This window comes from Echiichthys vipera (assembly GCF_963691815.1).
Source record: "Echiichthys vipera genome assembly, chromosome: 12".
Classification (NCBI taxonomy): domain Eukaryota; kingdom Metazoa; phylum Chordata; class Actinopteri; order Perciformes; family Trachinidae; genus Echiichthys; species Echiichthys vipera.
In genome coordinates, this window is record NC_139837.1 from 6,261,179 (window position 1) to 6,288,763 (window position 27,585).

Below are 27,585 nucleotides of genomic sequence, written 5' to 3' on the forward strand. Positions count from 1 at the left end.
GAGTGGTGAAAACTGCAGTCCTGAATCTGAGTACTGTAATCTGTAAATTGAATAGGACCACAAGGTTTGTATGAATTCATTCTCCCAATACTTGATGACCAGTGAGATTCAAGGTTCACCCAGGAGAGATAGATAAATAGATAGATAGATAGGTAGATAGATAGATAGATAGATAGATAGATAGATAGATAGATAGATAGATAGATAGATAGATAGATAGATAGATAGATAGATAGATAGATAGATAGATAGATAGATAGATAGATAGATAGATAGATAGATAGATAGATAGATAGATAGATGGATGGATGGATGGATGGATGGATAGATGGATAGATAGATAGATAGATAGATAGATAGATAGATAGATAGATAGATAGATAGATAGATAGATAGATAGATAGATAGATTGATAGATAGATAGATAGATAGATAGATAGATAGATAGATAGATAGATAGATAGATAGATAGATAGATAGATACAAATACAAGGTTCACCCAGTAAGTAATGACTCTCCTAATCCTTACTGTAAACTATACATTTTTAAAGTACTTTGCTTAAGTATTTTATGTTTATGCAACTTAAACCCTACTACATTTAAGAGGCAAATATAGCTTACTTTGTACACCACCACATTTATTTGACATCATAATGTAGGTCTTATAGGCCTAGGTACTTTGAAGATTATGATATGACATACAAACCATATGAACGTTTTCCTAAAATGTGATCCATAGATTAATCTACCCATTAGTGGGTAAAAGTAGTGTTGGTTACAGCTTGAATGCACATTAAATAAATACTTAAATAACACTCATGTGGGCCATCTTTCTGTGAGTAGCCTTTTGATCTTTTTATACAGGCTATGCTTTTGATGCTTCCACATCTGCTTCCATGGGCTACTCTCATGGGAGTGATTTTGAATATTTTTACACAAGTTATTACTACTTTAAGTAGCAAATACATGTGTAACACTTCTTCTACCTCTCTTTTAACTGGTATACGCTTATTTGAAGGGTTTGTTTATGCTGCTGGCGTGTACTGTATTTAATATATTATGAGTCAACATATTATAACTGCGACCCTATAATACAAAAAACTCGACAGGGCCAGGCTGACCTCTTTTATTTAATCAATGTGGTGATGACTCAGTCTCACAGTGCGCTTTTCATCAACAGAGACAAACGAACATGACCACTTAATGTGATGATGTGCTGGAAATTTGCCGCGGCCTTCTTCTGTTACAAAATGATAGCCGTCTTGTCCAATCACGACTCGAGTAGACGCTTGGCCCCGCCCCTTTTTGGCTCTTGAAAGTGCCTGGACTAATCAGCGCTCGCCTCCGTGTGTTCAGCCATTTTGTAAGAAAATCAAGCAAGTGTGCCGCCCTACCTTCGCTTCAGACCTGCAGTTTTTTTCTTGTGCAATGGACGGGTAAGTGAAGAAGAACCACACTTAAGATTACATTTTTACAAGACAAACCGACCGCTGTGTAATGTATGTGTATATCTCGGTTGTTTATTACTATAGTCCAACCCCGATGGCTGTTTCGCTGATAACCGTTTGACCAGGAAAGTTTTGAAACATTTTTTTTCATCAAAACATGCAACAGTTAGCAGGAGCCGAAGCTAACGGGCAGCTACTGTTAACAAACGTTTAATACGAACCGTTTTACTTTATTGTTTTATGTAAACGTGACTTACGTTGAGTAAACGTGTGAGGGTTATTATTTGGACATACTTTTTTTTGTTTTAACGACGTAACGGTAGTGCTTTGTCGTCTGCTAACGCGGACGTTGGTTACCGTTGGCTAACTACCATGGTAACTTGGTTTCACGGGAGCTCCTGCGCTATAGCTAAAGCAACGTGTCTCATTTCCGCATTCATTTGTCCGCGGAGCGCCAGGGCCATGTTGAAGATGTCTGGCCTGAACATTTCCTGTTGATTGAATCACACTTCTTAACGGGGTAGGGTGTACAATAGCGTTTTGTTTTCAATCGGTGCGTATTTTACCTTTTGAACAGATGTATTCGACAGTTTAAGGACTTCCAATGCGTGAGTGTGAATGTTATTGCGTCGAACTCGCAACGCAACACGCTCGACGTTACGTAAAATTTGTTATTGGGTATTTGTTTTAGGATTACTCGTAAGTATGCTTAGTGTCCACTCTGAAGTTTGCTCTTATGTTTTGCCAACCCACTATAGCCGCCTAGACGCTGACTTGTACCCTCTGGGATCCGGCTACGTCCCCGAAATTGAGTAAGTATTTGATGTTTTTCACTTGGTGTCTGTGGTGCTTTCTGCATTTAAAGTTGCTTAAATAAATTAGGGAGTCAGTTTGCTTTTGGTTAAGCCGTATATCAGTTTCCAGAGTACAGTATCTGGTACAGTTTTTGTGCTGTTTTCCTTGATTTCCTGTCCAATTCTGAACTTTCTTTCTCTTTCACAGAGGTGTCCATGATATATCAGTTGGCACAAAGGTAGGCATTTATTTAATCAGCTTCTCTTTGCATCTCCTTTCTTTTCATAAACCAAATATTGTAATTATTGTAGCTGTAAAATGTTTTGTAGGAAGTACTTGGCATTCATAGCCCTGTTATATACATTTGTGTTATAATTAGAATTACCCTCTTCATCAAAATAGCTTTGAGATCCAGTAATGAGTTTCCATTGTACTTACATTTTACTAACTGTGACACTGCATGTGTGCCACTGCAGCCAAATTAAATTTTAGGAAATAGTGGTTTGAGAGATTATTTTACAAGTCAGAGTGGAAATGAAAAATAACCGCGTCGACGCTGGGGACAGTTGAGACACTCGGTATGTTTGCAGGAGCTTCCTCTATAATTACGGAACTGCTGTCTAAAGCCATTTCTCGTTATGTAATGAGTTTTTAGTTGCAGACTGGCTCTCCTTTTTAAAGATTTATGATATACATCGGTCAGCACATAGAGGTTGCAGAGACTCAAGACCTTCGACATGGAATATTTGATAAGTCAATTAGAATAGATTCTGAGGTGGGGCTGTATCTTTTCCTGTCCTGTTTCTGTTGGGTTTGTGTGGCTGCAGCAGGGAAATGGAACTTCCTGTTGTGTATTTTTTGTGTTCCTTAATGGCATGTTGGACGCCTTGCTGGAATGTTAAGAAAGCAGCTGAATCCTGACAAACAGCCATGAAACAAATCACCAACTGTGATGAGGGAGCTGTTGTATGCTTATGTAACAGGAATAACAGCCCTTCTTGACATGTTTGTGTGTTCAAACTTGTTGGGGGGGGGGGTGTCCTCTGTGTTAGGTGGGGGTGGGGGGTGTAACTGCTGGTTGTTAACTTGCATACCCAATAAAAATGCCTACCTAAGTAGTACTCCTTGGCAACAGGGCCTGGAGCAGCAATGTGTAGGAGGAGTAATTGAACTCTGCATATGGCTGTAACCGTGCCGCTGCAACTGTCCTCATCCTCTCTGGCCAAAGGTCTTTACACTGTTTAAACAAGCCCTGTGATACACACGGCTGTAACGGGGACACACCCCACCCCCTCGATTCATTTCAGAAGGGCCCATTGTTTCTCACCATGTTAACAGTGCATCATTATAATAGGTGCTGATCAGTACTGAAGATTTGACTCCTGGTGTGATTCGTGCTTCTTTAACTTTTCCTGTTTTCTTGATTTGATGTACTGTGGGTAATGATGATGCTGAGTTATGGAGGGCTGCCTTGCTGGAATCTGTAATTATTCCGTCTGGGTAGAGCGTCTGGCATTCCGCGGTCACATTCCAATCTCCCCCCTCCAGCCCCCTAGTGAGGCACAGCTCCCTGCCCCCTCCACGGGCGAAGGCTGATCACAGTCAAACGTGTCTGTACCTGTGCTCTGCTCCTTTGTGCTTTTCCTGAGAGATTACCACCCACCCACCCCCCAACAGAGCCTAGAATGAGGTTGCTTGCGGATGCCGACAGAAGTACAAATGAGTCATCAGAGATTGAGTTTCCCTATCAGTTTATAATGTTCAAATTCTGCAAAAGCCTGTATTTTTCACTTTATTATTTGTTGCAATACAAACTAGGTGTGACATGGTGTATGAAGCAGGGGAATTGCCCCTAGTCCATGTTCCCCTTTTAAAATTAAGTTCAAGGTAGATCACTGCCATTGTCAGTGTGAGGAAGCTGCTCAACAGTTGCAGCATGCCGGCCAATAATGTGTCATCGTCTCCCGAAGGTTGCTATTATACTGTCAGCACAAGAGCAAACAAAGGATGTGAACAAGTCGATACGCATTTAGGGGGTTTTTACTTCAAAAATAGGTTTGACACAGTTGGGAGTCAACTACCAAACCATTTATAAGCTCTATTTTTCTTCTAGTTACTCTGTAACATAACTCTGTGCACTCTCTAACACCCCCACCCCACAAGAAACAGCTATAGGTATATTCTTTAGTCATTTTTCACACAATACTTTTTTATATGTGACTTGATGTGCCTACTCTTTACTATGAACTGTTTTAGCTCTGTGGGTATTTTTAGAACGAGGAAGTAGGGGGGAGAAAAGGAGTCCTGCCATGGAACAGTAACCATTGGTCCCCAGGAGGAAGTTTAGCAAAACCCTGGAAGCAGGCTTGATCTCGCTGCTCTTCCTGTTTGGAGCTAGTCTGCTGAACGATAATGTGACGCCACCCACCCACAAGTATCCAGTCAGGCGGGAGTCACTTCCTTCAATTCTCATGGCTTGGCCCATCTGGCCTTGACTCATTTATCAAGCAAAAATATTGTGTGTTTTTTTACATTTTCTTCCCATCAACTAGTACACACCACATGCTATTTGAAGTCATATGTTTACCATTCGGTGTCAGGGTTTTGAGTTAACTGGCCACTCCCATTTTAAAACCCTGAGAGTTATTTTGTCTTTCCTTTTGTCTTGCCAGAGACTGTCTTGTAGTTGGTTTTCTGCCCTTGTTCTCTTAGCCCAGTAATCTCCTGCCATGTATGCATTCCATTTATGTAGAGATTTGAACATTTTCCAAAGTAGGAGGCCCCTGGTCATGAGCCCACAGTGAAAAGACACAGGAATGCCTCTGGGTGTACATGTATTGAGATAGCATTCCCTGTTTGTGTGGGCCTCAGAGTGAGAGTGACCGACTTAGCCAAACCAGCTGGAAGTCAAAGGGTAGTTTATACTACTGCTTACAGTGTTGTGCTCTCATGGCAACTAACTCAGTACCCCACGCCGCCCCCTTTTACAGTGTTTAGAGGCGCCACCAAATGTTCACTCTCTCTCAGATCACCGTATCCCTGCCTTTTTAGGAGCTTGACTGGAACCCCCACCTACTTGCATATTTAAAGGCCAACATTAACAAGGTGGAGTAGAAGGCTTGCAAACCTGTAAGGCTGGTTGTTGTTACAGCGCTCCGGGCTCTTCAACTCTCAGAGAGTCCTTGGGGCTCCATATGTGTGTGCGTTGCTGTGTAACAATGCCCCTAGTCTCAGCCAGAACAGGACCTTCATTGTAGAGTGTTGTAGAGCTTAGACTGCTGAGCCACTTCTTGTGACTGCTGTACTTCATTTCGCACTACCACAAACTCACACACAACCATGAGAACAGCCCTGAAACAGCACTTTATATCTACTAGAGAAAGAGAGAGGACAGACTTGGCTGTTTCAGCCGACAGTACACTACTGTGGGCTGTGAGTATCCCCATCTTGTCTTCTGATCCGGAGGGCTTCCGTGTGTTATCCTTCCTCATAATACTGAATTATCAGAAGATGGGTTGTAGTGACTGGCAGCTGCTGTCAACTAGTTACTTGTTGTTTTGTATTTCAAGCTCAATAGTAGCTGTTCTTCCTGGAGTGTGAGTGGCATTAGAACATGATCATTTGGCACATTGCCCCAAGTCAGAATTAATAGCCAATCGTGACTTGGCTTAGGTTTGGAACCAGGAAGTATAAAATAGAGTGGAAATACATGATTATGGTGAGAAGTCAAATATCCCTGCAGACAAGCGGGGTCATTTCATTCTTCCTGGTGAGGAAAATGGATTTCTTTTCGAGCGAGTTTGCTCAACCCTCTTTGGTTATCAGATTACTTCCTGCTTTATCACACAATGGCTCGGTAATATGAGAGCTGTGCTCTCCACCTGCTATGCTGTGCCCTCATTGGTGAATGCACTGAAGTAAACCATTGTATTCTCTTTTTTGTAGAGGGGATCCGACGAACTCTTTTCTTCCTGCATAGCCAACGGACCCTATATCATGAACTCAGGTAGGGGGGTGGTGGCCATGGAGGGGTGAATCCTTTTTATTGAAGTGCTTGTGGTTTCTGTGTTGTTTGGGTTGCCATGACGATCAATCCATTATTCAAGAAGAACCAGAGCCCTCTGTTGCCTCCCTGATTGTATCTGCTTCTGTTTTTTTCTTGCAGCCAATGGCAACGACAGCAAAAAATTCAAAGGTGACGTCCGTAGTCCTGGTGTTCCATCACGTGTGGTCCATGTACGCAAGCTGCCCAACGACATAAATGAGGCTGAAGTTATTGGTCTAGGACTGCCCTTTGGGAAGGTCACTAATCTGCTGATGCTGAAAGGGAAAAACCAGGTAAGGACTGATAAATGCAGGTCTGCTCACCAAACATGTGACTTCAACTCATGGGTGAAATTTTTCTTACAGCCTGGAAAGGGATCAGCCTCCTAGCCTTGTGCCCTGACCAGTAAATTAGGACAGTGACCCTTTGTCACATCCTCATGTTTTAGTGGCTAGGATGAGAATTCTACTTCATGAGATTTTTCATTCTTAGTCCCTTTTTTGAATGTCTTCATTATCTTTTGTTTTCTATTAGCCGCTATTCTGTCAAAATCAAACAAGATGTCAAATGAAATTTAAGTAGCTAAAAGTAGAGAAACTGTGATGTGCAGTGACGATGTTCATAATTAGGCTTTAACAGATCTGCTAAGTTATTAGGGGGCGCTTAATAGACATTGACTAATTTAAATATTTCGCTGGGCCTCCCCTGCAGGCATTCTTGGAACTGAACAGTGAGGAGTGTGCACAGACGATGGTGAGCTACTACTCCTCTGTCACCCCTGTCATCAGAAACCACCCCATTTACATGCAGTACTCAACCCATAAGGAGCTCAAGACTGACAACTCCCCCAACCAAGTGGTAAGGCTTTGTGTTCACACAAACTTGTTTTTCATGTGATTGTTTGGATTTAGGCTTAAATTGCTGTTGTAGTGTTTGTCAGATATTTAAAGGCATGGTGTTGGTCAAATGCATACATTTAAGAAATGCTTAAAGTTATTTGTATAAACTTTGTGAGCCTTTTTTAAAGACTCTGAACAATGTAGTGTTTAAGGAATTTCCCGTCTTAAGCCACATAAAATAGCATGTTAAAAATGTGCTGTGAACAAAAGCTTTTCACCTATATTCCCTCATTCATTTATGGCTGCATCATTTTCTCTATCCATGCTAAGTTCCTCTTTCTGTACCCACTAGCGTGCCCAGGCAGCTCTGCAGGCAGTCAATGCACTGCACGGAGGTGGGATGGGAAGCATGGCTATTCCTGCAGATCCAGCTACCATGGGAGGAGCAGGCTCCCAGAGCCCTGTGCTCAGAGTCATAGTGGAAAACCTCTTCTACCCTGTCACCCTGGATGTACTACACCAGGTAAAAACTTCACCACCCGAAGTACACGGCCTGTTCGAAGAATACAAAAGCTATATTATAGGTGAAAACAAGATAAGTTCTCAGGGTTGTTATCTTCAGGGACCCATTGCTCTTGCACATTGAAGTGACACGAACATGCCTTTTTGAATTGTACTTAAGCAGACCTACCTGTTTGTCTACTATTGTACTGGATGAGAAAATAAGCAGTGACACACATAACTGTACTGTCCTAGTGTGCTCACACAGACATTTTTCCCACCTAGTTATATATTTTGAAAATTCATTGTCGGAATTTCCTCTTTTTACTACTTCTCATCATTATATTACTGAGTAAGGTTTCTCTGTGGCTCACATTTACTACATTCTCACTGCCAATCTGGTTGTTCTACCTAACCAAAATATTAATTTTGGTAATGATATGGTTCTTGTTAAAGACAATGTATTCCCTTTGTTTGGCTTCCATACAGTTTTAATTAAAACGTGTACGTTCTGATGTCACCTCTAATCATGCTGTCTCCCCCTCCAGATTTTCTCCAAGTTTGGCACAGTGCTGAAGATCATCACGTTTACTAAGAACAACCAGTTTCAGGCTCTGATCCAATATGCCGATGGCTTGACTGCTCAGCATGCCAAACTGGTAAGACTGGTTGAACTAGTGCACTTTGTCATGGTGTGTCACTCTGATGTTGCAGCACTTTTACTTTTGTTTAGCTCTCACATTGTAGCTTTAGTGCAGTTGTTAACATTGTGGTACCAATTGATAAATGGTTAAAATCCCCAGTGTAAAGCACATCAGTCTAAACCTCTTGTCTGTCTCAGTCTCTGGATGGACAGAACATCTACAACGCCTGCTGTACCCTGAGAATCAGCTTCTCCAAACTCACCAGCCTCAATGTCAAATACAACAACGACAAGAGCAGAGATTACACCCGACCAGACCTCCCCACTGCCGATTCGCAGTCCTCCCTTGATCACCAGACCATGGCAGCTGCTGCATTTGGTAAGTCTGGGACACGATTCAGAGTGTTAGTGTTTGGTTCTGATCACGTCTCTAAATTAGAGCTGGATCATATGTCCAAAATCTCTACAAGGATCATTTCATATCTCTTAACGATATATATCACAATGTAGCTGGTAATTCAATAAATAATTCATAGGAAATGACCACATGGTAAAGTCATTTTTTTGTATACTCCTTTATGAATTTAATACGTAGAACTTTTAAACTATTGACTGTTTTCTCATATAAACTCAAAATATTTCACAGCAGAGTTGCCTTTGAATGAGCACTCCTATGTTTTACTTCCCCAAATGTGTCCTGGATCTATCAGTTTTAATTGTTTATTTAAGCACTTTCCAGCATGAAAAAAAAAAATTTGATAGGAAGACTGATCATTATTGCAAGTACACATTTAATGAAGAGGTTTTTGTTGCCTCTTGTCCCAGCTGCTCCAGGCTTAATCTCAGCCTCTCCTTATGCTGGGGCTCATGGCTTCCCCCCAACCTTTGCCATCCAGCAGGCATCAGGTCAGTGCTTTACAGTACCAGGTCAGTTATTTTTTTACCCTGCTATCCTATTTCAAATGAGACCTATCTCTTCTTCAAACATTTGCCTGCTACATACACTTTATAATTGGTCTTGATGCTAACACTCTTCATATATTTTCCAGTTTTATATTTTCTTCATACCAGATCCCGTAAGTATGTAGAGCGCAATAAATAAAGTGAAAGCATTGTTATTTCTCCTCTTAGGCCTGTCGATGCCTGGTATTCCCGGTGCCCTGGCATCCCTGGGTGTGGGCCATGGTGGCATGGCGGCTGCTGCAGCGGCCGCTAGCCGGCTTGGCCTGTCAGGGCTCACTGGCCCTGGGGGACATCATGTCTTGTTAGTCAGCAATCTGAATCCTGAGGTCAGTACACTCACTAGGCTTAAATAGTTCTATACCCTGCCTCTGTCAGTGCAATGCTGAGAAACAAAAACAGTTTATTGCCATTTGTTTATACTATGGTTCATGGACCTGGATCCATTTTGTACAAGAGCTCCAGTGTTTTGCCCCCTCCCTATTTCCTACCACTTCCATGTGATCAGACTAGTTGGAGTGCCCGTACCACTGTTTTTAATTAAAAGGGGGTCATCGAGTCAGAACCTCTTCTCTTTCAGGACCTCTCTGTGTTTGACCAAACCTGCTGCATTTCTGACCTGCCACTTTGCTCACTGTGAATTTTAAGTTATTCAAAACACTAACTTCTTTTTTTAAAAACTTACCATTTCATATCTTCATTTTTTGTCCATTAGTTGAAATCATTCTTGAGTTGTTGGAGAGACAATATTACTTTTTTCTTTGTATTTGTTTTTAAAGAAACACACCATGTCCATGATTTAGGTACTTTTTATAGTGTTTAGAATGTATAAGTAGTCTGTCACACTCATTAGATTTACTGTAGTTTTTTAGTCATTACATTAAGAATGTTTAAGTTGAACCAGGATTATTAAAATTGACATTTAGATTTGCTTGTTTGATTCTAGTGTAATTTTAAATAATCTAAAAAACATAGCCTGTAATTAAAAGTACATATTGTCTCTGCCTTTTTCTGTATTTCATTGTTAATCTTTTTTTTCTCTTCTTTTTCTCCTAGTGTTCCCATAGTGACAGTGCATTTTAATTTAGCCAATTCTACTGTCTGAAGCACTACATTTCTTTGTGTATACTGACCTTGTTTTTTACTTCCTTTTTCTCTCTCTTCTTTCTCTGTTCCCCCTCTCCCTCTTTGTTTTAAAACCCCCTCACCTCAACTCTTGCCAACTGACTGCACGTCCCACAACCAATTGTTCCCTCTGTCCTCCTCTCCCCTCTGCCACTCCTATTACTACTACAACCACTCCTCTTTCCACCCACCCAACCCCCTTTCTCCCCAACTCATCCTCCCTAATTTGGACACCACCCCACACATTGAAAACACAACATTGGCACCTGATTGGTCCCCCTCAATTTTTCCATCATCATTCCCTCCGCTATCCTTCTTTCCTCCACCTCATCCTCTTCACTTCTTCCTCCTCTCTCATGCTGTTTGAATCCTCTCCTCCTCCTATTGTCCTCTCTTCATTCTCTTCGTCCCTCATGCCTCTCCTTCCTCCATGGTACTGTGGCCTTCCTGTGGACCTCGCTGCCTGTGGCCTGCGGACATGTCCCGACTCCACTCCACTGTCCTCCACTCCGCTCCGTCTCTTTCCCCTGTCCCCTGTTCCCTATCCCCCTTTGGCCCCCTGCCCCGCTGCTCCCCCTGCTGTCTCTAAAGAGCGTTACACCACACTGCCTCTTTATTCTTTTCGGTACGTTATCATCCTTTCATCTCCTTTTTTTATTACTACTGTTACCTGGCAAGGTGGGCATGTCTTGTCTCATGTTGTTGGCTTTGTTTTTTAACCACTGATGGCTTGTCATCAGGCTACAGGACTATGAAGGGTGGGGGTCTGTTTGTTTTGGGGTTTGTATGACCTGTTTTGGTTGTTGTGGGTTTGTGTGAGGAAAGTAAGGTGAGAACAACAAACAAAGCTGCAGCATTTCATTTTATTTTTTACAGCAGTGGTTTACTGTCTGTGGGCAAAAACATTTGCCATTTTTCATCTTCAAAGAGCACAGCCCCTCAATGGGAATACTGCCTCTAAATAGAAACGTGGGGATCATTTTGTCCGGGAATGAGGCGGGAAGCCGATCTAAATTCTAAAGCATCGCCCTCAGGAAGAGGATTAAAGTAAACACTTTGTTTGGTTCCGAACAGTCCAATTCTAAACCATGAAAATTCAGCAAATTTCATTTTTGTTAGGTTGTTTTTTCTGCGGTGGCCTTGAGTCACTTAGCATCAATACATAAACATGAAATGCTTCTGCTTTTATAGTGATTCATGAGTTGACATATCCCTCGGATCATGTCACCATATTATTCCTTTGCGGTCTGTCTCAATTACTCTAATGTAGGTATGTGCATGTTAAGTTTATTCCTGCATGTCTCTCTATTAGGCCCTCAAGTTGGTAAAGAAATTTTCTTCACTGTAGAACGATCAAACCACTCATATGACTACGCTGATTTTTTTGTTTTTCTTCATGCCTCCAAATCACTACCCCTCACTTCTCAAGCATAACCATTCTAGCTGTCGGCATCTGTGTAATTGTAATCTAAGAGGGCTTATGTAGGATTTGCTCTAGAGATCCATGCAGAATTGAACATCAAATTATTAGAATAGCTTGACAATTACTTATTAATCAGTCTTCATTTAGTAGCAGTATGAATATTAATATCCCTGATATGACGGTTTAGTAGTTTTTGTTGCTGTGATTGTCTGTGTAGCTCCTGTTAAGGTTGTGTTCTTTGTTGCGCTTGTATTGTGACCCTTTCCTCTTCCTCCATAGGTGTGTACGGCGATGTGATGAGAGTGAAGATCCTGTTTAATAAAAAGGAGAATGCTCTGATCCAGATGTCTGATAGCACACAGGCTCAGCTAGGTAACTACACGCAAGCTGTGCAAAACACAATTTGCTTTCTTTTGATGTATCATTTTCCTTCATCTTGTTTTTTCTTCACATCATTGTTTGGAGCCTTTACTTAGCGGGCTACAATTGAGCCATGTTTATCTTGTTTTAACATTCATAACCACACTAAAGGAATCTATAAAATATTCAGAAACGTAATCCATATTGTTCATGAAGGGTAAATATGGAAATTGATTTATCTTCTTGAATTTTCTCAGCTATGAGCCACCTGAACGGCCAGCGTCTTCATGGCAGAGCCATGCGTGTGACATCATCAAAACACACCACAGTGCAGCTGCCCAGAGAAGGCCACGAGGACCAGGGCCTCACAAAGGATTACAGCAACTCACCGCTGCACCGTTTCAAGAAGCCGGGCTCCAAAAATTACTCCAACATTTTCCCACCCTCTGCAACACTCCACCTCTCCAACATACCGTGAGTGCTGCTGCAAGACCCTCATTTTTATTCCAACTCTCTCCCCTGCAGCTTTTGTAGTGTAAGCTTTTTCCTTTGTAGTCCTGACTCATTTTTTTCTATATTTAGCGCATGGAATTAAATAGTTGTAACAGAATTATTTTTTTCTTTTCACAAATGCTAGTCGAGAGGTGCATTTTTAGATTTAATCAGTCCTCTTGTGTCTTGTTTCACAATACCAGTAAATAAACACAGAACAATGCAAATACCTAAAGGGAATGTAACCCCACATAAATTCTTTAATTCTTTGTTTTCCCCTTTGCTTTCAGGCCTTCTGTGGTGGAGGATGACCTCAGGAGGCTTTTTGCCAGCTCAGGAGCCACAGTCAAAGCCTTCAAGTTCTTTCAGTAAGTCTGTCCTTATAGGTGTTCGAATTCTTGTCAGCCTTTCTTCTGTTTATTGTTTTGAGTCTGAATAAGATGTCTTGTAGAGCATAGACAAATAACAGTCATAACATGGCAAACACCCCTCACTACTGACACTTATAGAACACATTGTTCTCTCTTTTTTTTTAACAGAAAAGACCGCAAGATGGCCCTGATCCAGATGGGCTCAGTCGAGGAGGCAATTGAGTCCCTCATCGAGTTCCACAACCATGATTTGGGAGAGAACCACCACCTTCGAGTGTCCTTCTCAAAGTCTACCATCTGAGTGCCTTCCCTTCCTCCCTCCAAGTCCATTGCCCTCTGAATGCTACTTTTGTCAAGGTTGCCTTCAGTGGAAATGGCCAACATTACATATTTATGGCTGTGGTTCCTTGTAGAATGTTGCTCCCTTCTCTATTCTTAATCATTCCCCCGTCATTAATACGTCTGGGTATCACATCTAATCGATTCTGCTTCCAATTCCTGGCGTCAATCTTCTTCATACAAGTCACCAAAGTATGTTTAAAACAACCAGCTTTGTTTTATTTTGATTTACATCGTCAAAACGGCAATCACTTAAAATACAAGGTAAATCAAATGTAGACATGAGTATTTCCATGCAAAAATTCATAGTTTGCCATTTTTATTTGAGTTTGTCCTGCTACCATGAGTTGATTCTGGGGCATTCTGATTTTGACATGGGATCTCAAAAACCCTGCCGCAGTAAGCTGGACGGACTTCGCCACTGCAGAGGTTGTTTTTGCTTAGTGATTACATTTTTCTGTATCACTGCTCCCTAGCTTCACTTGTAAGTGGTAGATCCTGCCTGTTATGGTGTGAACACTTTTTACACGAGTTGGCACAAGTGTGACAGACGACGCAAACAAATTGGCACAAAAATGGCCAGGAATTGCTAAATGGAATCGAGGCATGGTTCTAGTTCAGGACCGGTTATTTGTACCTGAACTGTATCATTAATTTGTTCCATCATAAAGTTTTAAGTGGGGCCCTGGGAAAGGGGAAACATTCTGCAATGAACCATTTTATTATGTTGGAGGTAAAGTAGGGGCAGCTGATGAACTGTCACTTTAGACCAAATCGCTAAAACATCAGACACCCTCCACCACAGATGTATGTTTATGTGGATGAATCCTATCCACACCAGACACACTTCAGCATTCCTTTTACTATGATAGTCGTGGGGTTATATCTGTGTGCCTTTTTTGAAATGCCACTTTATACGTTTGGCCAGTCAGAAACGGTTTGATACAAAGGATTTGGTTTTGGCTCACAGACCATCAAACAATTTATTCCCCAGTATCCATTTTGATTTTATCTTCTTGTAACGACCCGCCTATTTGCTTCGGGGGATCCATACCACTATCTGAAGTCATTCAATAAGGATGTATTTTTCTTTCAATATCTGTATCTACAGTCTTGTGCCTTACTTTGCCCCAACCAGATTGCCTTAAGCATTGCTCTGGCTTTATGGAAAAGACGTGGCTCTCAAAAGGCCTTTTTCATGCCATGTGATATGTACCAGCATTGTTAAAATGGGGGGGAAAGTGGCTCACTCAATATTCCGTTTCTTCTTAAAAAACACAAACTTTTATCTACGGCTTTGTTTGCATATGTCCCCCATTATATGTACGTAGAATCTTTGAATGTAAGTCAGTTAGATGCCTAATATCCTTGCTAGGTGATGTAGCTCTGTTAGGTGTATTGTGGCAGGAGTTAGAGCTGTATCCAGCCTTCCTGTCTTACAGTCCCCATTCACAATGGTGTTTGGGGCATCATTTAACCATATTATGTTCATCTATGTGTACACCTATATATTCATTTATCTTTTAATGTTAGCTTTTACATGTGTATCACTTCTAAGCTTAACTGATACCTATATGTAGTAGCTGGGTTTGATCATTATCTCAGTGCCTTGACTCCTTGAGTTTTAATCTGAGGCTGAAACACATTCTGGCCTGGTCAGTTGACTTTGTTTACCTCTTGTTCGGGTGTTACCCGTCCGACAAGATGCCTTTTTCCCCATTTTGTTCAGGTAATCCTACCTGTGACAGGGCAGCTTGGAGCCATTTGTCAACTGAAAGCAACAGTCTTGGACTGCCTAAGAATCCTAAACCCAGTATATATTTTTTTTTTCTTAAATTCAGGATAACAGGATTACAGGGTGAGATAGCCCTCACCCATTCTTGTCTGTGTTCACTTAGGCCACAGTCAGGTTCTGTAGTGCACTTTTCCTCAACGATAGGTCCAAGTTGGCACGTCACACTCGAGTCTTAAACGTCGTCACATTCCTGCGTGCCCAGTCAAGCACCAGTTTCCACAGCCTCGACCACTGTAGTTTTGGACCAGATACAGATGCGCTCTGTCTCTCTATTTTTGTAAAAGATTATTATGCATGGTTTAACAAAGCTTCATGTAGCTAGAGGCGGTTATTGCTGTTAAGGACCAAAGTATCTTCTGACCCTGCTGTTTTGTAGTGTTGTGATTTCTAAAGTTTTGTTTATTTTCCCACATTTCCAAGGTTTTTCCATAAGTACACAAGGCTCGAGTTTCCCTTTTCTTTTCCTCAGATGCCTTGGACAAATGTCACATGAAGTTGAAATATCTTTTGAGTATCAGCCTATACTGTATATTGTATCCCCTTTTTTTGTTGGATTGACTTTACAAAGAGCCTACTTTGGTAGAGATTGCTTTAGAATGGATACTTAATTGAACCACAGTCCTAGCTGTGACGTTGATGGTGTAGAAGATTATATGCCTTTCAATTTGTTTGTTAAAAGCTTTTATTTTTCTCTCCTTTTTTTTATATGGGGGCGAGGGTGGGGTTTATTGTATGAAGCGGGATTGATGGTTGTATATATTCATGTTTTTGTACCACAAAATCATTTGGATCATATCCACGTTACGTTCAAAACATGTATATTTTGATAAAACAATAGACCTATTAAGCTCTGCGGAGCTGTAAAAACAAAACTTTTGTAACACAAAGACATTAAACCTATCTGAACACAGAAGTGTCTCTGTATGTGCCCCGCTCTCCCCCCCACCCTCCCCCTTGCCATCCTGTTCTTGTCTCTTGCCTCTTCTGCTGCCTTTAATAAATCTTTAGTTTGTTCCTTCTTTCATCTGGCCTCATTTGGTTTCTGTCTCTTCCTCTGTCCTGTGGCACTGCTCTGTATCGGTTAACATCTTGTAACATTTTCCACATTCCCAATCTTGTTTACTACTGGTGGGTTATTTAATCTTTGACTGTTTCCACCTTCGTACTCATCCCATCTGAAACTTGACTGACTGCTCATCCAGGCCGCCGCTCAATCCAGCTACAATCTCTTGATGAAACCGCCGCGATTATGATATCAGGGTGGAGAGTTTATTCGATATGCAGTGCTGGATACGTGCTACTCTCAATGATTCTGAATAATCCTCCATCCTCCGGCGCTCTGCTTTGACCTTTTCAGTTTAGCCTGTGTGACTCTGAGGAGATGATCCAGGTTGCTCTGGAAACAAAGTCTCTCTCATGAGATTAATAATTAAGATAAAACAAGCATGTCTATCAGGCGTATCTGACATCCATGTTTAAGCATTTAAGTTCCTATGGGAGGAAAAAAAAACCCTCAATGACAAACTAGTTATACACCTCCTGAACCACTAGGGGGAGGTCTTGCTCTCTGTGGCTGATCAAAGGCTCTTGAGCAGAGGTGACTTTACCTGCCACTCACGCAATGTCAATAGTTGGTGGCTTAATCTTGAGTGCCTGCTTGGGCTTTCTGGCATTATACCTTCTTTTTTTATTCCTTTTCTTCGACTTCCTAACAGAGCGGTAGAGAGGATTAACCTCGGATCTTCCCTGCCTTTTGAGAGTGGGACAAATGAGGGCAGAGTTGAGTCCAGCAGTGTCTGTATTTGTGGCTGAGAGGAGCTGGATTTTTGTCGTATAATCCAGCAGTTTGTGGAGTGTGGTCTGAAATTTGATGTGCTCTGACATCTTGGTATGAATCCCACAGCAAAGGCCCCTGTGCTGCTTCTCATATTACTTTGCATAAGAAAACCATGCTTGAAGGTCATAATAAAGGCAGACACCTGTCTCATACATGCTGGGCTTTACCAACATGACAACGAGCTCAACAACAGGTGTCAGGAAGCAATATGGACGACGTACTCTTGAGAGGATGTTTTAATGTTTCCTGTGAGCTATTGGAACAGCCACTTTTGCCAAAATACATTAATTTGCCTTTAAAAGAAAAAACAAGTCAGGGAAATCAATGACAGCAACATCACCGTAGACCCCTGTTTCCCTGCAGTATCTTAGTATTTCACTCTGCACCACGAATAATTTAGAGGAGCAGTCTGCAAGGAGTCCTCTTTGGAACATACTGAAATGCAAAGAGATTGCATAATGGGGTGGAAGGGTAACTCAAAGCAAGATAACATAGATTTGTGATGCCTTTGGTGTTATCAAATACCAGAAGTAACTGCCACACAAATATGGTACTTGATATATTTTAAATCTGACACGCTGTTTTTTAAAAGCTGAAACTATAGTAAACACCATGTGTAAAGCAAGGGCACACATTTCTTTTCTAAAAGGGATTTGATGCCAAAAACAAGACATGCTGTTTGTACTATAAGCTGTTACAACAACCAAATGCCACTCCATTTGCACTTTTAACTGGTTCAGTGTGTCATGCATGTTACCCTACCCCACCTCCTCTCCCATTTGTTTGTCGAATCCAGAACCCCTCGGGATCATCCTGGCTTTATCCAGCGCCGTGTGCACAAGACTAAATAAAAACCATGTGGGCCGGCGTTCCTTCCACATCTGGCAACATTTATTTACATTAGTACTGCCTCTAATCAAGCAAGTACTGGCGAACACCAAGGCCACACACAAATGCAAGCATGATGGGAACTAAATGGGGGCTCAATCGGTTCAAGAGACTGTCCTGTATATCATTTGTGACATTTTAAATCCCCTCAAAAGCCACCAAAGTCACCGAGGGGGCAAAAAACTCTGTCACTGTCTGATGTGTGAGACTTGAAAGTTAGCTGCATGTTTTTGGCTATTAGTCAACAGCTTGAAAATACATACATTCATCTCTTATGTGTGTGAAAATCTGGAGCTGTGAGATAATTCTCGTGTCCGTAATTTATGTCTCCCGAGCGGAGTTAAACTGCAGAGCAATCATAGACTTAACTGGCTATAAATTCCAGGATTTAATGCCCTTTTAAGAAGGCATGTATCCATACACTGACTCCCTGACCCACATTCCTTTTAGATTTAGGATCACTTAAGGGGCCTTCATATCTGAACACACCCAATAGTCTGTAGTCTGCACAGCTTACATGAGATTTAAACTCACTTTCAGGGTGACACGGCAAAGGAGGAAAAGCCCGAAGCCTGAGGTGAAGGATGTCTTTGGTCTTTAGTGGCTTCCCTTTAAAAAAAGCCACCAGGAGACGATCCACCTGTTTACATATGCACGCCTCAGACAGATGTTGAATAATTCATCCACAGGGGCGGACAACATGCAGCTGTATTTGGGTTATGGGGGTGCATGGCTTCTCTCCCTTTTTCCTGAATTCATGCAGCCCAAATTATAGGCATTACTTTGCAGGCAAGAGCAGGGGCAAAAATAGGACACTTTGCATTAAGGATCCGACCAAGAGGCACAATAGGATGTGAAAGATGGAACTGCAGAAAGGTTCAGTTTCACAAATTATAACGCGGGCCTGTTAGGATTTGGAAGGGTGTTACAAATGTGTTTGATTTGGAAGTGTTCTGTAGGGAGCTGAGTGTGCACACTGCAGAACATCCTTTTTTCACCCTCTAGAGTCTATAATTGTATTTCTCTCCTCTTCTCAGTTCAGCCTTCCAACGTGGTAATGCCATTTTAATGAATGCAAATTAACTTGTTGTAAAAGCATTTTCTTAAATCAATTCCCATCTCGTTGAGAGTGGATTGATCCTCACTGGAGCTCATTCTTCCCATCGACACGTGTTAGAAGAAGAAGAAGAAAAAAAATGATGGAGCGCTTTTTGGAGACAATGTAGTTACCAGCTCTCCCTCCATCGGCGCTGAGACTAAACACCTAAGATGGATATGTTTTTGCAGAAGAGTCTTCGCGCACACACGCACACACACGCGCGCAGGACAGAGGCAGCAGGAGAGGCAGCGCTCTGTCAGACTGAGCTATTTGGAGGTTTATGGCTCACAGGTTTTTAGACTCGGGGCTGCCTTCGTTTACCCTTAATGGACACTGATGGAAAATGACTCCACTGTTCCAGCGATCCATCACACGCCCTTTTCTCCCTTCCCCTGAGCCCATCCATCAGACCTCAGCTTTCAAACACATAGTGAACTTTATGGGCGCTTTATATGTCCAGCTGCGACGCAAATAAACCTCCTTCAGTCGCGCAGATGGTTGCAGTTGTGATTTATGAGCCTAACAAGTAAACATACGTAAACAAAGTCAACCTAAACTACAGTTTCCCGTTTCTGAGCTGCGATATATCTTAATTCATATGGATTCATAATTCACGCCACACTAAAAGGGGTCAGTTAACTTTCTCAGATTAAAAAAAAAAATGTGCTTGAGTTGAGGCTGAGGTTGAGTTTCACTGGGACGCAGTGAGTCAGCCAGTCCCGAGTCCCCCCGGAGGGCTGGTACGCGGCACGGCAGGGCTGTACAGACCCCGCCCGCGCAGAGAGGGGGAAAAAAGCAAGCGCGAGATGGAGAGAGAGAGGGGGGAGGGTGGCAGGGGGCTTACTTACACCGAATCAGGTTGCCGGTGAGTGTTGTCGCCGCCATAGGTGGAGGTTGCACGGGAGCGCGTCCGGATTAAAAGCTGCGATCACTCCGCGAACGGCCCCACCGGCTGCGACGGTCAGCGTGACGCACAGAAAGTGGAGGTGCATCATCGACCGGAGTCACATTGGATTAGAGCCAGTGCCAGCGGAGGGATCACCAAGTTGAGATGCTGTAAAAGCTTGCGCTGTATGTGTCTGTCTTGTGTGTGTGTGTGCGCGTCAGTGTGAGGAGGATGCTCCTGTCTCGCAGTTGTTTTTGTGTGATAAGTTTGGACTGAAAATAACGGAGAGGAGCGCGCTCGTCTATCTGGGATGTATTTCTTTGAACTGCATTAAGAAAAAAAGACAGGAAGGTCAAGCGGACGCAGTTTGGGGCTTTGGAGAGATTCGCGGCGCGAGAGGAGCGGAACAAAGCGCGCGCCAGGCGGAACACAAATCTGGGTAAAAACAAATGATGACGGCCGATTTTGACGCTGTATCGTGTCTGCGGATGAGCAACGATCTCGCTGATAGAATTGTAAACCTCGGATGAATCCTGGAGTGTAAATAATTGTGATTCTTTTTTTTTCTTTTCTTGTTTTTTTGAGAAAGAGGGGGATTTGATCCAGGTGGCGCATTTATCTCCCCCGGCTGCGCGTAATGGGAGAAAAGTTTCGGACCTTGCAGAGGAGACGCAACTCGCAGCATCCCGCCGACGACGCGCTTATAAATAACATGTGAATCATGCTGTTCCGTCCGCGGCAGACCAAGTTTGAAAGTTAATTGCAACGGTTCAGTATGACTTGAAAGCTGCCTTAGGGGGGTTATAGGAACTCGCATCAAGCCAGTTAAAATTCCATGAACTGCCGAACCGATTTGTCCAAAGACGCGCAGACGGACATTAATGATCTAAGGAGGATTTCTGCAGCAGCAGCAGCAGCGAAGTGAAAGCCCGATCCCAGTGCCACATTGAGACCCCCCCACCCCTGGATGTCTATGATGTTGTGTCAGCTCGGGCAGAGGTGTGTGATGGAGGTGGCGTTGCTGACCATCCTGTCCTGGGTGTCCGTGTGGGCAGAGGAGAAGATCATATTTGACAGACACGCTGTCTACTGGAACAGCTCCAACCCCAAGTGAGTTCAAGTGTGTGTGTGTGTGTGTGTGTGTGTGTGTGTGCGTGTGTGCGCGTGCGTGTTTAAAACATTATCTACCTACCTCTAAGCATAAGCATTTCCAGCATGTAGACTGAGCCAGGAACTTCCTTTTTTTGCCACATGCTGTCTTAATGCAATGTCTTGTCACTCATTTTATTCCCTTCCTTCCGGTTTCAGCAGTGTTTTATGAATATTTAATATTGCAATATGAATGTCTTTTTAGAAATGATTAAAGAAGACACTCATGTTCTGTGGCACATGAAGCACCTTTTGTCTTAGACAATAAGGGGCAGCCTGCCTCCTCTTTCCTCTTCTCACTTCTCTCATGTCTCTCTCTCTCTCTCTCTCTCTCTCTCTCTCTCTCTCTCTCTCTCTCTCTCTCTCTCTCTCTCTCTCTCTCTCTCTCTCTCTCTCTCTCTCTCTCTCTCTCTCTCTATCCATCCATCCATCCATCTATCTGTCTCTCCCTCCGTCTCCTCCTCTCCCACACACACAGGGGCGTAGCACAAAATTCTGCACTCTGTACACAGGCTTTCTTTATGTACCCCTCTACTGTATAGTCAGTCCTCTTTTTCCCCTCTATTCAGACGCCCCTACACACACACACACACACACACACACACAAAGCCTCTACTTTTCTTTGGGCTAATCTCTGCCACTTGTGTAAGTAATCATAAGCACACATTGTTTATCTGTCAATTATAAGCACTTGTGCAAAAACCACATCAATACACAAACACAAAGGAAAGACGTAAACACACACACGTGCACAAGGCTGCACGCTCGTGCGGTCCTCTTTAGCCGGCCTCTCTCATTCATTGAAATGGGGCAGAGCACGCTGGGTCCGTCTGTCTAATGGTTTGTGACAACCTGGCCAGCCTCTCTCTTTCTCTCTCCTCTTCTTCTCTCTCTCTCCTCTCCTCTTTTTTTTACCCTCCCTCTCTCTCCCAGGTAGATAAATAAACAGTGAAAGTGCTCCCTCTTGCTCGCTCACGGCTGAATTAGTCCAAACTAACGGCCCTGTCTCTCTCTCTGCATCAACCAACCAAACACACACACACACACACACACACACAGCTAACAGGCCTGTCTCTGACTACATCACTTTTCCACAGAAGGCTTCTCAAATATTTAACAGGCAAGGGGGAACATTTTCTCCCTTTCTCGCTGTCTCCCTCTCTTTCTCTGTCTTTCTTTTTTGTCCCTGTGCTCATTCTCACACACACACACACACACACACACACACACACACACACACACACACACACTCACACACACACTCACACACCTTCACGTTGCAAGCGTCACAGGGTAAATTTAAGCTATATGGACGGTTGCTGGGGGCGCTGTTATTCCGTCAGGGTCGTACGGAGAAGTTGAAGCAGAAAGGGGGCACATCAAAAATGCATTGCTACTAAAGCATTGAATCTAGGCTCTGGAGCCGTGGTGAAGTTGGTTCCCCGTGTTAAACCCTGGCACTATCATTGCTCATGCTGAGCCTTTTTTCTGCACACACACACACACACACACACACACACACACACACACACACACACACACACACACACACACACACACACACACACACACACACACAGCCCCGTGCCATTGTAGTCTTGGGGACCTTCCACTGACAACATTCATTCCTCAACTTTCATCTAAAGCTAATTCGCTCTCTAAACTTTGAGGATTACGGCAAGTTGTTTTTGGAGAAACTAGCCAACTGGCAATAAAGAGATGAGAAGAAAGACACCAAAATCATCCCAGCTCATGTGAAATCTACAGGACATTTCTGATTCATTTAGAAAGTTTGGGCCATAATAATAATTCCCTAAATTGCATTGGTAGGAGGAGGAAGTAACGTTCAGTACCAATACAGCAAAATAAATTGACTCCATTACAAGTAAGAGGTCTGCATTCAAAATCATACCAAAGTATTCCTGCTGCATAAAAATGGCCCCTGCGACATTAGGTGTGTTAATAGCATATAACTTTTGTAGCTGGTCAAGATGTGGCTAGTTTGAACTACTTTATATAAAGTCCAGTGGCTCCTAAACTAGGAGCTGTGGCAAATCTTAGCGGTCCTGAAATGATTAACCACTGACCACTCAGAAGCTGGGAACCTGACGATTCATTTGAGATGCAGCTCAGCCATGTGTGTTAAGTTCCTCTAGTCATAAATGAGAAATTAATATTAAATACCAGTAATGTACTGTATACGTCTCAAGTTATTACAGCAATTTTTTGGTTGATACTAGTTGTTACCCATATTTAACCATTTTTTAATCATTTGGGAATTCATTAAAAATGGTCAAAAAATCCCTCTCAAATTAAGACACTATAGAAAAATCCATGTGGTGTCAAAAACATTTTGAGAGTTTTGAAAGAATGTCATTTCTTTGGCAATTGAATGGCGAGCACATTGTTGTGTAAACTGCTCCGTTGGCTTCAAAAAGCCGTCCATCCTCTGAATTCTCCAGGTTTCTAGTTTGTGATTGTTGAGTTTCATAAGACTGTGATTGTCCTAGAGGTCACGACAGCTCATTTTAGACAAGTTTCAAAAATGCTCTCACGGCAATGGAATGGCTACAATGGGGACTAACATTATCACACATGAATACAATCCGTCTTTCTGAATCCACCAGAGTCTCATATTTCCAGTTATTTCCAATTTATGCAATTCCAAGACACTTTAGGGACCTCAGTATGCAGAAATATTCAAACACTCCATGTTAGAATAGGCGAAAGTAACAGATTTATAGTGCATGAGAAAAAAACGGTATAGTTATTGGCCAAACGGCATGAGATTATTATAAAGTGGGCATGTCTGTAAAGGGGAGATTGTGTGTAACCCCCCAAAAAAAACATTTTCATTCAGATATCTTGAGGTCAGAGGTCAGGATTTAGCCCCCCTTACCCACAAGCTGACATGATTGGTACCAGTGGATTCTCTAGATCGTCTAGTTTACTCTATGTGTGTGTTAAGGGTAGGAAAGGATGAAAGAAAGAAAGATCTGCAGCACAGATTTGCATAAATGTTTTGGACTGTTCTCTAATGTTTTTTTTATTCCAGGGAAATAACTCGACCTCTTTGGGCCTCACTCTTTTTTTGGTAGGGAAATTGCACCTTTGGTAAGACTGCTTACAATTTTTTAGACTTCTAAAACACGACACACGGCCCCAAACTATAGGCTCTACTTTTTTTAGGTTGACAAGCCAAAATGTTTGGGAACAATGGGTTTAACTTAGATCTACTTTGTATTTTGTATGCCAATGTGATGGTTTTATGTAAAATCTCACTTTGAGGAAGTAACTATAGCTGATGAATGTAAAAATGTCAAAATATTTTCTCTCAAAAATGGAGTGGGGTTGAAGTAAAACGTGGCATCAAATGGTAACAAGTACTTCAAAGGTGAAAAGCACATGATTAAATGTAAAAATGTATTTTTCCACCACTGCCCAACAGTCCATTGACTTGTTGTCCATTGTCCATGAATACCGGGTTCAATTTTTTTACAATTTGTCTTTGCAGTGACGGATCATTTTCTTTTTGTTTTTTGGGTTAACCTCCAGACAAAGGAGCTTAGTTAGTATGGCTAAAGAGTTTGATTGTTTACAAACTGTCTTATTACTGTATTTGATCACGCTTCTCTTGCCCCAGCTAACATAATTATATCAATGTCACCTTATTCCTAGATAAATTAACAATAAATGATCACAAAATGGCTAAAACTAAGTTGTAATAAAGTGGAATTATCCTTTAAACTTTAAGGTAAATGGATGGTTTACACTTACTTAAACATATATACGGTATATATATATATATATATATATATATATATTATCTGGTTGGTTATTGGATCACATGTTGAGGAGAAACCAGGAAGTGTTGTGATGAAATGTTTGGGGATCAGTGATGCTGCTAGAAAGATGTTCTGTCTTCATCTAGCTTGTTCTTCAAGGTAGGATTAACACCACTTATTGAACCCATACTTTAGACTAACTGCACTGTAGCATCAACTGCGATGTGTGACTAGTATTGTGGAGGAGCAATTTCATACAAAACATAGAGCGATTCATCAGTGCACTTTGGTGTGTGCAGCCTTCCATGCCACTTTTGATGTAAGTGAATATCTTACAGATGCAGTACAAATATTTCCAAAAGCTATTACTTGTCACCTATTAATACACAGGATGGTGATTTAGGCACTGAAGACTGATGAGAAGTTCAGATACTACGCAAGAACAATGAATCACATCCAAACTGCAGCCATTGTGCGAGGCAGTGAAATGACACAAACAGCTGTGAGAATGAACAGCTGTGTGTCTTAATTGATCACACAACATCAAGCACGCAGCTTGTATTGAGCTATCAGTGTGTGTTTTCTCTTCTCGTGTTCATCAAAAGTTTGCATCCCCCAAAAGCAACTTGACAAGGATGTCCTCTGCAAGGTCACAAGCAGTGACTTCAAATTTGTATAATTGATAATCACCCTCTCTTTTGTTCTGCCAGCATACACTTTATGTGTTTCTAAGGAAGGGACTGTGGAAAAGGGCTTGAAGTGACATGTCGAAGGTGGTGTGTCAACTTTCCTGTGCCACAACAAAGGCTGGCAATATGTCAGCTTTACCGCGTTCCTACTTTCATTCTGACTCTCTGGTAATCCTGTTGAAACATGGAGCAGTGAGTGACCTCCCCGGGTTAGATGGATGATTTTGGCGTTGCATATCAGTTGCGTATCTTAAATGGGGCCTATTATTTTCATTTTTAGGTTCATACTTGTATTTTGGATTTCAAATAGAACATGTTTACATGCTTTAATGTGCAAAGACATTATATTTCTTCATACTGTATGAATACACCTGTATTCAGCCTCTGTATGAAACACTCATACACTTTTAGTGCCTGTCTCTTTAAAAAGCAAAGCACAGGACTTTCACCTGGACGTGCAGGGTTCGTTTCCCGGGCCGGGGCCGTTCATGTGCCTGACGTATTAAACCAAACCACAGCCTTTTTTATAATCCTCACCAAGGGGTTTTCATGCCTAACCCCCGCTTGTAGTCCAAAATTGGTCGTGTAACAGTATTTTTGGTGCCTTGATGTCACGGTCCACTTCCTGTTCGTTGCCTTCTAGCGGTCCACTCCGCGGTCCGTCACCGTCTTTCGGTCGACTTTCGTTCACTGTTTCGTAAGATAACATACCAATTTGTGTGCAGAACTTTTTGTACAAACCTGTTCATGAGATTACTTCGCAGTAACAGCACCATCGCAGCACTTTTTTACCTACGTATATATTGTATAGATGTGACATCACAACCGTAAGCTTGTTTAAAGACACAGATTCTGAACATGGCCTGCGTGCATTTCTCTGTGGGTTGAGGGCTTTGATACTTTTTCTAAGTGCTAAACATAAACTTTAAAGCCACTATAATCAATATTTGTGTATTAACAATAGATCAAATAACGACATGTGCTGGGAAAAGGGTAAGTTGTGGAGATGAACCTACAGAGAGTTACCACCTCTGCTCTGCAGCTCGGCTTTACAGTGTTTTAGCTTTGTTCAGCTCGTTTGTTTGGTTTTCTGCCCTGTAGCTTCACTGTTTTGGTTCACTCTCATCGCTCTCATTAACATCGTTTTCAGCTCCAGCTGGCAGTTGTTTTCAGAATAGAAAAAAAACTGCATGCTACCTGACCAGCACATTACAGCTGTCTCAAGCATCTAAGGTCGCACTAACACTGTCCTTCCGTACCGTGCCCCAAGACCTTTCACAGCTAAAGTCTAGTTCGTTTGACCAGTGTGAGTGCCCGTTTGGGAGAGGTGGGCTTTTGTAAAGCACGTTTGCACGAGCGTGCGCACGTGTACGAGCACGAGGCCTACGGCGGCTCTGACGTCATTTTATGTGCGCCTGTTCGGACATAGAAAAAAGAAGGAGGGACCATGCGCAGACATTTAAAACGATGGCGGCGAAAGGTTCACGTTGGTGTGATGCAGAGGTGGAGTGTTTACTGCAGATTTGGTCGATGAAAAGATTCAAAAACAGTCGACAAGACGCACAAAAACTCAGAGGTCTATGGAAAGATTTGTAAACAAAGCGACGCATCGCGATGACATCTATCAATGCGTGTGACGTGTTACGGCGTGATGACGTGTAGGCAGGCAAGAAGCATCAGGCCGAGGCCCAGGCAGTGTGAGTACAAACGGGCCTGGCCTGCGGGGGGAGAGGGAGGGGGGGACAAGTACCCTAAAGCACGGGGCACGGTACGGATGGACAGTGTGAGTGCGCCCTAGAGAGCCGGATATTTCCCCCAGGAGTGTCGAGAACCAAAAAAGGAGGGTGAACATTGTTTCAGATCTACATTTATTATCGTTATTTATGTTATATCTCCTTAGTAGCACTAGAACTGAACAACAGTCAGAGAGTGAAGTGCAAAATTATCTGTAGTAAATATACAAATGCATCATATAGAATAAGGTCTTTTTTTGGGGGGTAAGTGCATTAACAACAGAGGATAACTGTTATATATATATTATATTTTCTTTATCTATGTGGTTTCTGTTTTTTTTTTTATTACTATTATAACAGAAAGCACAGAGCGCTCTTGTATT

At 42.3% G+C, this 27,585-nt stretch overlaps 2 protein-coding genes across 4 annotated transcripts in view; both read left to right on the top strand.

The window, feature by feature from the left end:
- Positions 1-1,376: 1,376 nt before the first annotated feature.
- On the top strand, positions 1,377-16,155 carry ptbp1a (polypyrimidine tract binding protein 1a). 3 transcript variants are annotated; one of them, XM_083924769.1, is made up of 16 exons: positions 1,377-1,436; positions 2,207-2,260; positions 2,451-2,481; positions 6,189-6,249; positions 6,409-6,581; positions 7,000-7,146; positions 7,480-7,650; positions 8,177-8,287; positions 8,470-8,650; positions 9,097-9,198; positions 9,403-9,560; positions 10,948-10,981; positions 12,059-12,151; positions 12,397-12,613; positions 12,922-12,999; positions 13,171-16,155. In XM_083924769.1, exons 1-16 carry the CDS (start codon positions 1,429-1,431, stop codon positions 13,301-13,303), a joined length of 1,752 nt encoding a protein of 583 aa, XP_083780895.1. In that variant the 5' UTR covers positions 1,377-1,428; the 3' UTR covers positions 13,304-16,155. The 3 variants fall into 3 exon arrangements, with proteins under 3 accessions (XP_083780895.1, XP_083780896.1, XP_083780897.1); XM_083924770.1 differs by having other exon boundaries at positions 9,097-9,177; XM_083924771.1 differs by lacking the exon at positions 1,377-1,436 and adding an exon at positions 1,999-2,056.
- Positions 16,156-20,804: 4,649 nt separating this feature from the next.
- The window catches only part of efna2a (ephrin-A2a), a gene marked incomplete at its 3' end in the record, with an annotated part of 79,467 nt that continues 72,686 nt past the window's right edge, over positions 20,805-27,585 (top strand). Inside the window, exon 1 of the mRNA XM_083924499.1 lies at positions 20,805-20,956. Coding sequence (XP_083780625.1) covers positions 20,814-20,956 — 143 coding nt within the window. The 5' untranslated portion in view covers positions 20,805-20,813. The remainder of the gene's footprint in view (positions 20,957-27,585) is intronic.